We start from the raw sequence: 17,916 nt of genomic DNA on the forward strand, positions 1-17,916 counted from the left end.
CTATCAATTTGCTTATACATAATTTTACTTGTTGGCACACCACTAAATAAAAATTGGCGGCCTATTGTGAAATTACCAAATCTGTGGGCCATGGTTTAAATCAAAACGCACTAGGCTAAAAAGCAAAAATGTAGAAAAACTTTATTTTAAAATGAAAATGTGAATTAATTTGTTTTTCATTAAATACATAACAATATTCAATATAAATACCTTAATAAATATATATATATGTATATATAAATTACATGTCTTTTGAATTTCCTTACATGTGTAAATAAGTTTCGTGCCGGGCCGGGCCTTAGTGAAAAGTTTCGTGTTCGGCCGGGCCAGGCCTCTCAAAAAGAGTTTGTTCGTGCGGGCCCGGGCCTTAAAATACAGGCCCGCGCCCACCTCTAGTTAGAACTTCGAATTTTCGAATGAGCCGAAGAGGCTCGGTGTTGGAATCGCAGCGCACGGCCCGACTGGGGCGGCAATAATACTGTTTTTAATGAGACGTTTTGGTTGTATGACGTGACGCATCTATGTATTGTATGGTTAGTGATTCTACCCTATGGGTAGCGGGTATAAAACAAACACGCAAAAATTTGGCATCGCCAATGCGGTGCACAACCAACCGAGTACTCGGTAGCGAAACTCATTCTTGCATTGCCTCGCCGTTCGGATACGGTAAATTTTCTACTCATGCCTTCACCACATTTGCCAAATCCGTTTTATACACAATGTCTCACTCAGTCAGTCAGAACTTTGAGTGAGAGTACCAAATGCTGTTTTGACTGTATTCATACAGACCTCTAGTGCATACATACGATCATAAGACGCAATATAATTATACATATATCCCTGCCGCTGCCGCTGCGATTTATTGGCTGTGGTGTGAGAGATGATTAAATCTCTTAAGCTACAACGCCGCTGCGATTAATTCACGCTGTTCCCTTTGCGATTTATTTGCGCTGCTGCCGCTATGTCTTTTGCCATTCACACGTTCACTAATGTAAACAAGGGCAAAAGTGGAGCTGCATATTGAATGCGTAAAACAATTGGCAGACAAAACAGCAATAATGTCGAAAGTGGAGCGACTCATCGAATTAGTCGAAAAAATAAAATTTTATATGAGTCCGCGTCCGCCGGACTATAAAAACGTAACAAAAAGGAACAAGATATGGGACGAAATTGGATTGAGCTGGAAGAAAGTGGTAATTATATTGTTTTATCAAATCAAGTTCAGTTTTTGTACAATGAAACAGTTGTGTAGTGTTCATACATATATTCTATGGCTGTGTCCAATTGTACTAAAACTGTCTCCAGTTGCAAGGAATCTGTGAAATGAAAATTAATTATTTTTATATTTTAGAAATGAAATAAAAATGGGAGAATTTGAGGGACACTTTCGCTAAATCTTTGAAGACCAGTTCAGGCACGCTGGTAAAACGTGGATTTGGGCGAATGAAATGGAGTGGTTGCGAACCAGCAGAAACTGGAGCAGTTTCGTTGGCGTTAACGGACGAGAGCATCGATGGGTTTATCCCAAGGGCTACGTCCTCCGTAGAGGATATAACACAATATCTAAAGTCGCAGGGCCAGACGACATAGATATGTTGTTTTTGGCTCATGCGCAAACAAATACAAATAATTACAAATAAATTTCAATTTGGCATGGCAACGCTTAACATTTGCGAAGCTAGTAAAAGTTAGCGTCGAATTTTTGTTTTGCAGATTTTTCAACATTTTGACTATGTACATAATTGGTCAATACTTTTAAAAATAGATAATTAACATATGTATCATTTCCCAATATATACTACATAGCAAATTATCATAGTTTCCGAGAAAATTCAAAATAACATCTACATTTTTCGATTATACGCTCTCCTAGACTTTGTCTGAGAAGGCGCGCATTGCTATAATATAAACATAAAAATTCGAATGCTTTGCAATTTGTTTTATTCAAATCGTGATATTCCTTTTCGAGAAAATCGCATTTTAGTAGAATAGTACACATTTTTGAATTTTGCGCAATACCTAAAGTAGTCAAAACGTTGCCAAATTTAAAAATGGCGATCATGCACATACCTATTTATCATATTTATTACCCATATATATCCCCAACTTATTGGTTATGTCGCGCTATTTCATTCTATTCGAATCAAATAGACAAATATTTTGCTTTTGTTTTATTCTAATCGGTTGAGCCGTTTTCGGAAAATTCAATTCTTGTGATTATTGCCAAACTAATATTACCATGGTGGCAACACATGTTACGGCCGAAAGTTGGGCCACCCTTTATGAACTTGGTGGCAACTCTGGAACATAACGGAATAGTGCTGTATCACTAACCATACAATACATAGATGCTTCGCCCAGAACAATTTTTGTATCATCAAAAACAGTATTATTGCGACCCCAGTCGGGCCGTGCGCTGCGATTCGAAGTTCGAATACCGAGCCTCTTCGGCTCATTCGAAAATTGAAGTTCTAACGCAGCTCGCAGCGTTGAGTTCAGTGGCAGATCAAATGCGGAGCGATGAGCACGGGCGCATTTCGTTGCGCTCTGCTTTCGTTTCTATATATGCGTGTATGTATCTACATGCCTATATTAGTATGTGTATGCATATGAAGTTTTGCAACGTGCTGTTGCCTCACTGACAAGCAGCTAGCGCACGTCAATTTTGTTTTGCCGCGACGAAAGTATCGAAGATGAAGTCGAGTGACTGTTCGTGCCTTCGACTCTTCGTGCCTATATACTGGCAATTTACCGTCAGCGAAAATCAAAGTGCGTTGGCTTTACTCGTAATGTGTTGGCGGGTGTGGAAAAGTGCTTGGGTTCAAATCCCGTCATTTTTTATTTATATTTTATTTTCATTTTTATTTATATTTTCATTTTTTACAAATTACAAAATTTAAGTATTCATTTATAAATTTTTTATTTTTTATCAAAACTTTTGATTCAATTTTTTACTAACTAAAATATTACGAAATATAAAAATAAAAACAATATTTTTCAGAAAATATATACACAATTATACTTTTTAATTATTAGCCGATGAAAAACAATTATTATTTATTTCAGAAATAACTAATTCTAAATGCCAAACTGTCTAGAATTGGGGTGGGTTGTATGCGTGTGTAGCTTGCCCGTGTGTATGTGTAATACACATTGCAAGAGTTGTTGTTGCAACTACAAGTGATTGGCACGCGCCAATTGTTATTTTTGTTTGTCGCCGCTCGAATTAGTTACAAATTAAGTAAATTTACTTGATCGGTATCCAGGAACACCACGAGGAGGCCATTGCAAGTGCAATGGGGTCATCAAATGACCTTCGAGTCGACTTGAGATTATTTGTAAATCTCCATGTTCCCCACCTAATCTAATTATTTGTGTTTGTTTACGTTACCCCACATATACGGACTGACAAACTTGGCTTTGACGATTCTGCAATTAATAAGGCTTCTTATATTTTTATTTTTCAAGATTTTATAATTTCTAGTTTTCGGGTGCTTTTTAGCTTCTCGCCACATAGCTTCTCCGTTAGCCAAATACTGTTTTTTCGAAGCAGGACGAGTATGAAATAATTTAATATAAATAGTCGGTGCTCATTGCATGTATGCCATTTTGAATACCATTTTGAGTATTTTTTCACGCTTTCCACTTGCGCAATACATTCATTTACGATAGTTTCCTTTATTTTTCGGGCATATGGAACATTTTTAAAAATTTTTAAATACCATGTAGTGTAGTTTTAATACTTCGTAGATGTCGTCTTGTGGGGCTTTTAATTTTAAATTATTATTAATAGTTTTAAAATTTTTATTAAACAGGAAATGTTCGCTCTGTTCAAAATCCGCAAGTTCGTCCTTTTAATAAAATTATTTGGCAAATATCACATTTAAATTTCAATTGTGATTTATTATCAAAAATCCAATAAAATATCTTAGTGCATTCTCACTAGCGTAACTGAGAGCTGGTTGTGCATATTCCAATTCGATTTCATTATCTATATCAATCATATAAGTTTCAATGCTTAGCTCTAAATCTTTGCTATCCATCTGATCTTGGTCATTTGCTTTGTCTACCAGTTCTTTCCTTGTTTCTTCTATAACATTTAATAACATATCATCATCTGGCTCACAATTTCCAGTTGTTTTTCTTGACGTGATGATTTTCATTGACAACATCTTGGAAATTATTGCATTGAATTCAAACAGCATTGATTATTATTAGTAGCGCCTCTACTTCTTATTAAATAAAATAAATGTTCCAGTGGATCCTGATTTAGTCTTGACAATATTAAAAAGTATGCATCACGTTCACTCCATACATCTTCTGCCAGCATTAAAATTGAATTTATTGATAGTATCAGTCCATCTATGCAATAAACTTTGTTGGAGTATTGACATTTCATTAAATAGTCTTTCATTTCCATCATATAATTTTCCGTGTCACTATTTTGTTGAACAGCAAACCTATTTGGATTTTTATCATATAAATTGTTGCTATTAAGGCAATCAAACAGCTTATTAATTCTTTCAATAAACTTGGCTGTGGAGAGTGCTACATCTTCGCAATCAATGAATGTTCCATTTTAATTAAAGTATAAATGGCTGATGCTACTGTGTGGCTAAATACCTGTGTGGCATATTTAACTTTCATTTTTTCAAAGGAATTAGGATATACATGCTTCCTTGATAGCTTAGGGCATAATCGAGCTGAACTGTTGTTTGTGTCAATCTCAAACAATTTAACAACAATTTGCCATGAGACCTGGCCATCTGGGGTCTTAATCGAATTACGCATTAAAATATTCCGAAGGGATTTGAATAAATGGGGGACATCATAAATTGTGTGAATTTTCTGCTCATTAACAAAAAGTATGGTGTTTCGTCATTCACCCCATATTTGGTTAAGGCTCCTCTGTTATACGGGCCTTGATCACATACCACTGCTCTGATAGTTAGGCCTATGTTTTGTGCGACAATTATATTTTTGTTAATGATTTATTTTAATTTGATGGCTGACAGTCCAGTGGATGTAGCAAAATAGCTTAAAACAAATTTCCAATTGGCATAAAGGCCTTGCACCATAAAAACGCAAATCTGCTTGCATAGTTCTCTTGATTTTTCATAGCCATCGTCCACAAAACCTTCCACTTTGTCATGGTGGGAATTATATTGTAGCCCTTTCCGTATTGACATCTCATCAAACAATAATACGGCATTCTTACTTTTGTCATCCATTTTTGAAAATATTTCTTTCAATGCATTTATTAAGTGAAATTCAGACCCGGAGTCATATTTTTATTGGTGCCCATCTCAGTAACGATGATTTCGATGGGAGATTTAATTCAAGATCATCCTCATAAATGAATACGCCTTAGCTGAATAAAAATTAATACTTTGAGCTATTAGTCTTTCTTTATCTTGCCACTTATTTGTATTGCTCTTTATCAACATCTTGCAGAATGTGTTTGAATTCTCTGATAGACCTTTCTTGTCAAGAATTTCAAATAGATTGCTGTCATTTTTTTTATATTTTACATATTTCAGTTTTCTTACTTTTTCATTTCTTAATTTCATTTGTAGCAGCCTTATTTTTTCGTATACATATTATTCTTTTTTTTCTCTTTATTCAGTTTTTCAATCGTTGACCAGTATTTGTTCCTATAATGCATTTCGTTTTGCTCTTTTCTTAGGCAATTGTCGCAAAAGTTATTATCATTATTATTAGTTGGTATATCTACATCAACTTTGCTTACAGAGCTTTTGTTTTCATATATTGGGCTCTCTGCCATTTCCACACAATCAATGCTTGTGGGCTCCAGTGGCCTATGTGCACTTTGAAAAATAGAAATTGGTTCTATCTCTTCGCAAAATGAAAACACATCAGTGTTCTCTGTGAACAAACATGTATTTAAATTTAGCTTCGGCTCATCTACTAATCGCAGAGTCGGCAAAGCCCCTGCTTTTAATTTTTACCCCTAAATACCTCGACTCAAAATGTATGTTACATATTACCGCCCCGGCAATATTGATTCCCTTCTGTAATTTACATTTCGAAACCCATTCGCGACGGAGAGTTTCAGTTTTCGGAAAGCGGAACAAACGGACAGGAAAGTGCTCTGAGCTATCCCTATAGCTTCGATGGCATGAATCAATGCTGCAAGTAAGCCCACTTTTCCTGACATCTTTTTTATTAAATTAGCCATTTTAATATTTTATAAATCAAAAAACGCAAGCAATTAATCTCTAAAAATCGACGCAAGTCTTACCACACGCAGACAAATTTGAAAAGAACAAGAAAAGCGCGGTTGAATAATGCAAAGGAAAAAAGACAAAAAACAACAAAAAATTGGCGCGTGCCAATCACTTTGCTTTCCATATATGTACATATGTACATATTTGCATATACACATATGCATGTTACACGAGCTTATGGTAAATTAATAAGAAGAAGAAAAGCGCGGTCAAAATGATCGAAAAGAAAATTTGTCAAATCAAAACAAAACAGATTAAACTGTCGACAAACAAAATAACAATTGGCGCGTGCCAATCACTTGTAGTTGCAACAACAACTCTTGCAATGTGTATTACACATACACACGGGCAAGCTACACACGCATACAACCCACTCCAATTCTAGACAGTTTGGCATTTAGAATTAGATAATATTTCTGAAATAAATAATAATTGTTTTTCATCGGATAATAATTAAAAAAGTATAATTTTGTATATATTTTCTGAAAAAATATTGTTTTTATTTTTATATATTGTAATATTTTAGTTAGTAAAAATTAAATCAAAAGTTTTGATAAAAAATAAAGAATTTATAAATGAATATTTAAATTTTTTAATTTGTAAAAATGAAAATATAAATAAAAATGAAAATAAAATATAAATAAAAAAGACGGGATTTGAACCCAAGCACTTTTCCACACCCGCCAACACATTACGAGTAAAGCCAACGCACTTTGAATTTCGCCGGCGGTAAATTGCCAGTATATAGGCACGAAGAGTCGAAGGCACGAACAGTCACTGACTTCATCTTCGAGACTTTCGTCGCGGCAAAACAAAATTGACGTGCGCTAGCTGCTTGTCAGTGAGGCAACTGCACGTTGCAAAAATTCATATGCATACACATACTAATATAGCCGAGCATGTAGATACATACACGCATACATAGAAACGAAAGCAGAGCGCAACGAAATGCGCCCGTGCTCATCGCTCCGCATTTGATCTGCGACTGAACTCAACGCTGCGCGCTGCGTTAGAACTTCGAATTTTCGAATGAGCCGAAGAGGCTCGGTGTTCGAATCGCAGCGCACGCACCCGACTGGGGTCGCAATAATACTGTTTTTGATGATACAAAAATTGTTCTGGGCGAAGCATCTATGTATTGTATGGTTAGTGGCTGTATGTTCTGCTAAACAACAAGTTCTGCACAAGTGATTTAAATATAAAGTTTATAAAGTGAGAGTAAACAAAATATTGAAAATGCCACGTAAATTGATGTCCACCAAATCGTAAGTACATAAAGTAGTACATACATTATTGCATGTATTACATCCGGTGCGCACTTTATGCAGTATCATACATACATATATGTATGTATATATATGTCGGAAGACCGGTAATTACATCCATTGTCACTCAAGTTTTATTATCGATGCGGCAGCACAGCGAGTTCCGCTCACACTCGTTACCGAAACTAGACTGAATCTACTCATCGATCATTACGCTCAATCCTGCTCTCTCAGCATTCTCTCTCTCAAATTGAGCCTCTATCGTCATCTCTTTCTATCTCACGACTTTCGGTAACTCGTCAACGGATTCACTCACCAGCAGAGGCTGCCACCGTCTCTGCTGCTATGCCTTTCGCATGAATTCTGTACTTCCCGAACTTAGAACTTCGCAACAATTCTGTGCTTCCCTGAATTTATTGTTTCCCGACACGGCCTTCCTGACCTATCACACGTCCCTGTGTGTTGAATTTCTAAATTGCCAAACAAATCAGGAAAACATCGATTATATTGGTTCTCATATTCAAATCCTTAAATTTAATTTATTCATTGATTCTTTTCATCATTGTTCTCTTAAGCAGTTACAAACTATATGAGTCGCTTTCCACAGACAATTCCAACAATTAACATAAACTTCTCATTTTTTTTACAAATTTATACAGAGCCATTCTTAATTTTAAACAATTCATCGTTTACATGACTTAAATTTATCATTTCATTTCATTCATCATTGCCGTGCAAACATATGCACCAGGTCACTAAGACCATCCGCCATTCACTATTGCCGTGAAAACATATGCACCAGGTCACTAAGACCATCCGCCATTCATCTTTGCCGTGCAAACATATGCACCAGGTCACTAAGACCATCCGCCATAACACTGTTCGACCCTGCGAGACAGCTGCTATATTGCGGTCAACATTTCCTCTTGGGACACAGACGCACTTTCACTTGTGCCGTCTTCATACTCTTTTCCTCTTGGGACACAGACGCACATTCACTTGTGCTAACCTCAGGCTCTCCCCATTTTGGGGCTCATCATTACTTTGAATTCTCCTGTTAATTCGCAGATTAACTGTCTGTTTGGTAGCGCTCTCAGAGACTCGTGTGAGTACTTATACGTCCGCTTATTAACTAATGATTTCAATTCATACCGACCTCCATTTAATACTTTGACCACTTGAAACGGACCCTTGAACTTGGGATCAAGTTTTGTTTGATGGCGCTCTTCAGCTTTCAGTAAAACATGATCTCCAACGTTATACGCAATAACTTTCGCCTTGTTTTTGTCAAATCTTTCTTTATCGTACCGTGCATTACTGTCCATGTTTTCTCTTAGCTTTTATTCTAGCATTTTCTATTCACTATATTATCTTCTTCATTTATTTTCAGCATACCAAAAGGCCTTGCCTCTTTCCCTATTAGCAACTCTAGAGCACTAGATTTTGTAACTCTATTTGTAGAGCAATTCATGGCTAACTGAATATCTTGCAATGCATCCTGCCAAGAACGTTCACTAGTTTCTACAGCAGTTAGCATACCTTTAAGCGTGCTCATGACACGTTCCACCTGTCCATTGGCACGGCTTGCGCCCGTGGCTATTAAGTGCATGTCAATTTTATTCGTTGAGCAAAATTCACGGAATTTATTACTTGCAAAGCTCCTGCCTTGATCTGCGATGATTCGACTGGGAACTCCAAAGAAAGATATACCTGACTTCACGGCTTTAATGCAATTTTCTGAGTCTAGATTAAGAGTGTGATACAAGTGAACAAACTTTGTAAATGCATCTACCTGGACAATAATATATTCCTTCAGATCATTTTTTCCACTGAGCTTGCCACTTATATCTACGTGGATAGTATGCCAAGGTATATTAATCTTAGGTATGGGGTGCAATTCCATTTGTGCCTTTCCAGAAGGGGCTTAGATAATTTGCAGGTTATGCAATTTTCAACGAACTTCTTGACATATTTAGACATGTGCTCAAACCAGAATTGTTCATAAACCTTGTCTAGAGTCTTCTGCCATCCCATATGCATCATAGCCTCGTGTACATGGTTTATGACAGACCACTTAAACGCCTTAGGAATCACTGGTAAACAACGAGTCTTGCCATTACGTTGTATCTTGCGATATAATAGCCCAGTTCTAATTTCATAAGTTTTCATTACATCTGTCTCTATATCTTCGCTATTGGTCCATGATTTTTATTATGCTATCATCTCGTTGCTATTCGGCTATTAGCCAATTATTTGTTATTGCTGCTAGATCTATACGAACCTCTGCTCTACGGATGACAGTTGAAACTACAGGAATTGGATTGCGCGATAAAAGTCCACATGCGCCATTTGGCTACCCTTTCTGTACTCAACGCTAAAATCAAAAGCTCTGTAAATACGCCCACCAACGGTGTACTCTTGGGGTCAATTCAGCTTTCGTTTGAGTCGCTTTTAGTGAATTGCAATCGGTGTGCACAACAAATTTTCTACCATGTAAATAATGTCTGAAGTGTTTTACTGCATTGTAAACAGCTAATGTTTCCAGCTCATATGAGTGATATTTAGCTTCGGATACTGTCGTGCGTTTGCTAAAATATTCAACTACTCTTCGTTTACCATCTATTTTGTGTATTAGCATTGCGCCATACCCATCAGCACTGGCATCTGTATGCAATTCGATTTGAAGTTCAGGGTCAAAGATTGTCAGTACAGGGTCAGACGTCAGTACTTTGATAATCTTCTGTCGGATCTGCTCATGCTTCTTTCCAATCAAACGTCTTTAGTTTAGAGGTCAACTCATAGAGCGGCTTCATCTGCTCTGAGAACCGCGGGACAAATTGTCTGAAGTACGATGCCAAACCTATGAATTGCCTTAACTGCGTTACAGTGGATGGTGGCGACAGAACAGACAGGGCTTCTATTTTACTTGGATTCGGTTTAATTTCACCATCTTTAATATAGAATCCGAGGTACTCTATTCCTGTGCGAAGAAAAGCGCACTTCTTTATATTAAATGTAAACCTGCCTCAGACAAAACTCTCAGCACTATGCCTAACCTTTCATATGCTTCCTCCTTTGTTTCTGGTACAATCAGCACGTCATCTATGTAGACCACTACGTAGGAATAGGCTAAGTCACCCAAGGCTCGGACTATGGCACGTTGAAAAATAGAAGATGCATTTTTGACCCAAATGGCATCACCAGAAATTCGTACTGATCCTCTGGGGTAACGAATGCTGTTCTTTCTATGGAGTCAGGGTGAATCGGTATTTGATAAAATCCGCTGGCCATGTCTAAAGTAGAGAAATATTTTCCGCCTCGCAAGCGATCTATCTGATCAGAAATCAATGGCAACGGGTACTTATCTGAGATGGTGTTTGAATTTAGCTCACGAAAATCAATGCACAGTCTGTCGCTGCCATCTTTCTTTTAACTAATAGCATTGGACTTGCAAATGGCGAATTGCTTGGACGGATCACATTTGATTTAATCATTTGGTCTATTTTTCTCTAACTAATAGCTTTTCATCTGCACTGAGTCGATATGGGCGCCTTTGAACAGTTTTATTCTCGTCTATCAAACGAATTTCTAATGCTCCTGTGGTTACGCGTTTAGTTGGATTCCATTTATAAAATTGTCAGAATATTTTTCCAATACGTTTTTAGCTTACATTTATCAATTTCACTTAATTCTATGTTGGTATCAAGTAAATTTTCAAAATTGATGTATCTTCATGTACAGCATTAATAATCTTAGTTTTGTAAATATTAAATTTGTCTGTTTCGATCATAACACCAAAACCAAGCTGGAATATATCTTGACCAATCATTATGTCGTGCTTTAAATAATTGTCTAATACGACATGGAACAAAATTTCTAAATTAAATTGGGATATTTGAACCGTAGACAAAATCTGCAAATGGCTCTTAACAATATTGTCGCCAATTCCTCGTAGTACAATTAAATTATTAAATCTTTTTCCAGCAATTTTGTGAATTAATTTTTCTTTTATCAAAGAACACTCGGCACCCGAGTCAAAGAAAATGGAAAGGTCTCACCCCTTTGATAGAATAAGCCTTTGGGCTGTAGAACCTGACATACAGAAGCAATACGTCCAACCTCACCGCACTTGTAGCATCTTATGTTTGAACGCTCCTTTACTCCGGACACGCTGCTTCCACTGTGATTCTTTCCTTTGGTGAAGGATGAGCTCTTCATGTGAGCGCGGCATTGGGCGTATTTGTGTCCAATTTTTCCACAACAATGGCATTTTACCTGCAACTGCATTCGTGGTTTCTTCTTGTCCGCGTTTGATGAGTTTTCATCATTTTCGTTTTGCGCTTCTTGAATACGTAAGCCTGCAGCTGCCGCTGAAGTTTATTACGCGTCGTCACGTTCGTCGTAAAACCCAACGCAGCAAATTATTGTCAATTTGTGATATGTGGGCTAACGCTATTGACACCGCAATCTCCTCCAGTTCCGTCGATTTCCACTTGGATAATAATAGCGTAACTATGCGACTGTCATATTCCGCAAAGCTTTCTCCAGATATGGGATGCCCATTTAAAACATTAATCAGTACGGCAGCCGTTGTCTCAATGCCTACGAATCTCTGGATGAACAGTTCCTTGAATTGGGTCCAGGTGATGCCAGCAAAGCATACCTGGGACAGCCATTGCGAGGCACTGCCTTCCAGCGCTTTGCTTAGTGCTATTACCAGGGCGCTGCCTTTGAGCACATTATCTGCGAAGATTAAATCGACCGTAGTGCACCATGCTGATGCATCTGTTCCAGCGCCATCGGGATTAAATTTGGGCAGTGTCACATGCGTGGTTTTCCCATCTGACGCCGAGGCTCTTGGCGCCTGCATGGCTTTTATAATTTCCATTAGATTTTATTTTGCTCTTCCAGCGCTGCCATATATTGAGCGGAGCTGTGCTCTTGTGGCGAAGGCGATCCCACTTCTGATGTCGGAAGACCGGTAATTTCATCCATTGTCACTCAAGTTTTATTATCGATGCGGCAGCACAGCGAGTTCCGCTCACACTCGTTACCGAAACTAGACTGAATCTACTCTCATCGATCATTACGCTCAATCCTGCTCTCTCAGCATCTCTCTCTCAAATTGAGCCTCTATCGTCATCTCTTTCTATCTCACGACTTTCGGTAACTCGTCAACGGACCTCACTCACCAGCAGAGGCTGCCACCGTCTCTGCTGCTATGCCTTCGCATGAATTCTGTACTTCCCCGAACTTAGAACTTCGCAACAATTCTGTGCTTCCTGAATTTATTGTTTCCCGACGTATATGCATGTATATATATATGCAGTGGCGCTTTTGTGACAATGCAGCGGCCATTCCGGGAAAATATAAATTGATTGGAAAAGTGTGTGTTCAAAGTGAATAATATTGTTTTGAATTTTCAATGCCATAAATATATATTCGAAGTGTATAAATATATATACATATACATATATATAGATAAAAATTATTATTATTCACTTTGCAACACAATTTTTCTCAATATCTGAAAAGTCCCTGTACTGCCTTTAAAACGTCCCTGTATTTAATACAAGTAATAATATCAGAGTCGATGGCCTTAGTAGCTAGCACTTCCTTCTTCACAATAATAATTGTGTATAATAAGTAACATGTAAATAAATAAATAATTTCAATGTTTCCTTTGCATTTATAGCAACTATGGATACAAGAATGCTGTACAGGAGGCAGTTTCCGAAGGACTAATTTCCGGAAGCACACTTTCGACGTTGGATTACCAAATATTGTTGGACAAACTAAATGCCAATCAGAAGCGAGTGGTTCCATTTGCCAACACTAGCAAGACTCGTTATGCCTTGCTAAAGTGCTTCCAACGTGTAAGTATTAAAAATTTGAATTTAATATATGTAAATATTTGTAGATCATTTCAATTCTAATTTGAATTTTTATATAGTTTCAGGCAAAATTCAATGATGTCCCTAATGGAGTCTATGAGTCTACTGAAATTTCCATTGAGCCGGCAGACGAAACATTAATAGAAGCCAATTTGAAATGCTTTCGAAAAAATGCCACAGTGGAAATGCAAGTTTGAATCGATCGGTCCTCCTAGTTGACAATTTGAATAGCCCACGTGCAATGTTTTCAAAATGCAATTATGAGGACTGTAAATTTAAGGTAATCGATTTTAAAATATATATTCTTTATTAACTAACCAGTTCTCTGCTTCAAAAGTATAGAGCACATGATTAGAGAAGCTTACAGCTCTCATAATAATGCGTGTGTTCTATACTTTAAGAAGCTAAGAATTAATAAGTTAAATTTTGTAGCGTATGGTTATTGTAAGGATCCATCTTGCAATAGCTTTATATTTAAAGGGTCTTTTGATGGGGTCGTTCAAGTTTTAACAAGTAGTCTTAAAATAACACATACTAAGTATTTAAAAAAACAAACGCAGTGCAAGGTTGTAAACAGATTTATGGAAAGAGCCTCCATAAAAACTGTACTGCGTTTGAATATAGAATTAAAAATTAACAAGTTAAATATGACTAGAGCTTTAGTTGGTAATGACCAGATGACAAATGAGAAACTGCCTTTTTATAGAAATTTAATATCAGAAAACAACGCCAAATTTGATTTCGACAAGGATCCTTTTGTCGATGCTTTCGGTATGATTTCTAAAGGGCATTCTCATTTTATTCAGTATTTATCAACCAAACTCGAAGTCTTTTATGGGACAAAGAACATATTAATATGTTATTGACCCATATAAAATTATTATTGAATTACATATGGATGCCACAGGAAACGTAGTGCAGCCTTTGCACTTTGTAGAGAAGAGAATATTTTTGTATTCATTAGTAGCCCATATCCCTAGCTCCATATTGTATTCCCAGTAGCTCATGCAATACTTTCGAATCATACATCGTATGACAATGGAAGATTTTGTGCGAGTTACGGAGTCTCGTTTAAAAATCGATTCAAATGGCCTATTTGCAGGAGAATAATAACTGATGTTAATTTTGCTATTATTGGGGCCATTTTAAAAGAGTTTAATAATCTTGATATTGTAAATTATAATGAAATTTGTTTTAATTATGTATATAATAATAGTTCCATTTTTCCTATCGTTTGTGTTCAGTTTTGTACAAGTCACTATTGCAAAATTATGTGCCGTAATATTGATGAAATAGTTGGCTTGCACAACACTGAATTAAGAACATTTTAAGAAATTGCTTAGGTTACGCCTATTCGATTGACAACGTGCTAGAATTAGAAAAATGGTTCAAGAATCTTGCAATCATTCTTCTTTCTCCATGTATTAATAAGATAGTTGATAACGCCAAAGCATATTTTATAAATTACCGTAACGATACATTTTTTAAGTTTAAATGAACAATTTTTGCCCAAACACCATTAAATGATAAAGTAACTGATATAACACTAAATTCAATAACTTTGCAAATCCGTTTCGTAAAAATTTGAAACCATTTACATTGAAGTCATTAATAATTTAAATAAATTTAATACATCTTACGCGAACAATATTTTTACTGTCCGAAAATGTTAGAGTTCATTTTAAAAAGTATATTGTATATGTTCCCTTCTGACTAATATTATTGGAATATTTATTGATTCATCTGGCAAAAGACCAAGCAACGGGCAAATTGAATAGTTTTTAAAGTAGTTAAGCATAGTATTATTAAACCGAATAATAAGAAGGGGTTAAAATTGGGCCGCTTTATTCGAAAATGGAGGAATGCTCTGTTTCCGTCATGAAGCAGCTTCAACTTCTCTCCCTTCACACGACCAACTAACCAACGTAACTATCATTAGACCAAAAATAATAAACTTAGAATTAACGAAAATAAATATTTAGATGAAATGGCTGATAAGCGAAAGCTCTCTCGACATATTGAAAGATGGCAAAAGCCAGCTTTGAAGAAGCTTAAAGTGGAATGTTTAAAAATGATTTTTCCACTTTGGAAAAATTCCATGACTCTGAAGTCAAAGATTGTAAAATGGAGGTTGAAAAAATTTTTGAACAGGACTACTCGAATTCAGCCATTTCAACTAAATTTAATATGGAAGATATCCATAAAAAATTAATTATTAGATTAAAATCTGAAACTAACAACCTAAATTTAAATCAACAAATAATAATATTAAACTTTGAGTCTCTTTTCAGGAAAGTTCATGGTGACTTGATAGTCAACAATTTGTTTTAAAATTTTGTGGGTGATTTGTTTTCGTTAATCGATCATCGCTGGCTAACAAACTTTATCGTTGATGTTAGCCTCACTGTTCTGATATACGAAAACAAAATCGAAACCATCATAAATTTGCCTTGTCAATTAGACAATTTTGTTTTAATAATGATAAATTAATTGGCAAATGTATTAGATCTCATAAATTTAAATTACTTATAATTCCCCATTGCTTTGAAAATCATTTTTATATTTTATTTATTAACAAGTCCAGTAAAAAAATAATATTTTTAGACCCTTCGGGGATTCGGGGAAAACTTCTCTGTTTGAAAATTATTATATTTTAAAATACCACATGAATACTCAATTTGATAGCTACAACTGTGGCATTTTTATTTTGCAATACGCTGAAAGATTTTATCAAACACTTCGCTTACTAATTTAAAATCGCATGATTTATTTAGGAGCGAATTGTTTGATAAACTTCTGGTATGGAGATTCTCTAGATGGTTTTGTTTACACTGCTGTGCTGAGCAGAAACCACCTTCCGAATCCCAGTGCATTTTTGTGATCGACCTATATGCAATAATTGCATACGAGATTATTATGGTGATTCACAAAATTATATTACTTGCAAATTATGTCAAATCTCCGACTGATAAATGTTTTTAATCTTTGTTTTGTCTTCTGATTCTTGATTGCCAAATAGTTTTTCATTATTATTGTTGTCCTAAAAACTTTAATTTAATCACTTTAATTTCATTTCAGGTACTTATGAAACAAGCTTCGACTTGGTGTTCATGTGGACCACTTGAATGTACTGTGTACATCAACGTCCAACACCTCCTCTTTGGCGCAACAAGCTTCGACTTGGTGTTCATGTGGACCACTTGAATGTACTGTGTACATCAACGTCCAACACCTCCTCTTTGGCGCAACAAGCTTCGACTTGGTGTTCATGTGGACCACTTGAATGTACTGTGTACATCAACGTCCAACACCTCCTCTTTGGCGCAACAAGCTTCGACTTGGTGTTCATGTGGACCACTTGAATGTACTGTGTACATCAACGTACAAGACCTATGTACATCAAATTTCGTCCAGGACTTCACTGGAACTTATTATGTATATACATATATTTTTAAACATTTTTCAATTATAGACAAATATTTCGAAAACAAAATTTTCATTTGTGTTTTTCTCTCATAATGGTATTAAGTTAAAGTTGTTATATATATAGTAATATATCCACCACCAGAATAATTTCTCGTACATGACAAACACTCACAATTATTCCCCTTCCAAATTCTTTCCCACAAATCATATCATAAACATAAACATTTGTCGCAACGGCACCAACTGTCACAAACAAAAGATCCTATTACATTGGCGATCGAGCCACTTCCAAAAAATCCAAAGTCCATTAAAATTTTCCATTTACAACTTGAGGACTCAGCATTACTGCACTAACACAAACACAAAACATCACACGTATGTTAGCCCTAAGTCGTAATAAGAACTTTCATGTTAGAGCTCAGCATATTGTGAGTTCAGTTTTAAAGACACTTTCCTCACTTAAGACGCGTAGCCCGCGAGCTTATAAATAAAAATAAAGTAGTCTATTAAGTAAACAAAAATAAATCCTTGTGTTTTATTTTTTTACTGTTCGTGCACCGCGAACATATAATTATATATACATATATGTAAATTCAGAAGAGTTGCAGTCATAATATAGCTCTTCAATTATGCTCTAATATACATACATATATTCATAGTTTAATAATTATTTAAAATGATTGCCCTGCAGTTCTGAGCGCTAGTTCGTTGCTGGGGAAATAAGCACATACTAGCAGACCACCACTACTTACAAAGTGGCACCTAGCAATGCGTTCTTTAATTTCCGTTTTTGTATGAAATGTACCCATGTAGTGATCGGCGAGGTAAGTACTTACCCATGGCCAATCGACACCTCCAGTTCTGCCGGGTAGATAGTTATGTTCCAGAGTTGCCACCAAGTTCATAAAGGGTGGCCCAATTTTCGGCCGTAACACGTGTTGCCACCATGGTAATATTAGTTTGGCAATAATCACAAGAATTGAATTTTCCCGAAAACGGCTTAACCGATTTGAATAAAACAAAAGCAAAATATTTGTCTATTTGATTCGAATAGAATGAAATAGCGCGACATGGCCAATAAGT

General features: G+C 36.1%; 1 protein-coding gene across 1 annotated transcript; it reads left to right on the forward strand.

Annotated features, from left to right (window-relative positions):
- Positions 1-7,406: 7,406 nt before the first annotated feature.
- Positions 7,407-14,025, forward strand: LOC133849768 (uncharacterized). The gene is made up of 3 exons (XM_062285856.1): positions 7,407-7,513; positions 13,209-13,389; positions 13,467-14,025. Exons 1-3 carry the CDS (start codon positions 7,485-7,487, stop codon positions 13,602-13,604), a joined length of 348 nt encoding a protein of 115 aa, XP_062141840.1. The 5' UTR covers positions 7,407-7,484; the 3' UTR covers positions 13,605-14,025.
- The last annotated feature ends 3,891 nt before the right edge of the window (positions 14,026-17,916 follow it).

The sequence above is a fragment of the Drosophila sulfurigaster genome, unplaced genomic scaffold, assembly GCF_023558435.1.
Source record: "Drosophila sulfurigaster albostrigata strain 15112-1811.04 unplaced genomic scaffold, ASM2355843v2 contig_289_pilon, whole genome shotgun sequence".
NCBI lineage: Eukaryota > Metazoa > Arthropoda > Insecta > Diptera > Drosophilidae > Drosophila > Drosophila sulfurigaster.

Excerpts from the sequence above, each read along its gene's own strand:
- LOC133849768 (XM_062285856.1), top strand. The coding sequence starts at position 7,485 with ATGCCACGTAAATTGATGTCCACCAAATC. Across the intron at positions 7,514-13,208 it reads AAATTGATGTCCACCAAATC|CAACTATGGATACAAGAATG; the intron begins GTAAGTACATAA and ends TTGCATTTATAG. Across the intron at positions 13,390-13,466 it reads TGCTAAAGTGCTTCCAACGT|TTTCAGGCAAAATTCAATGA; the intron begins GTAAGTATTAAA and ends ATTTTTATATAG.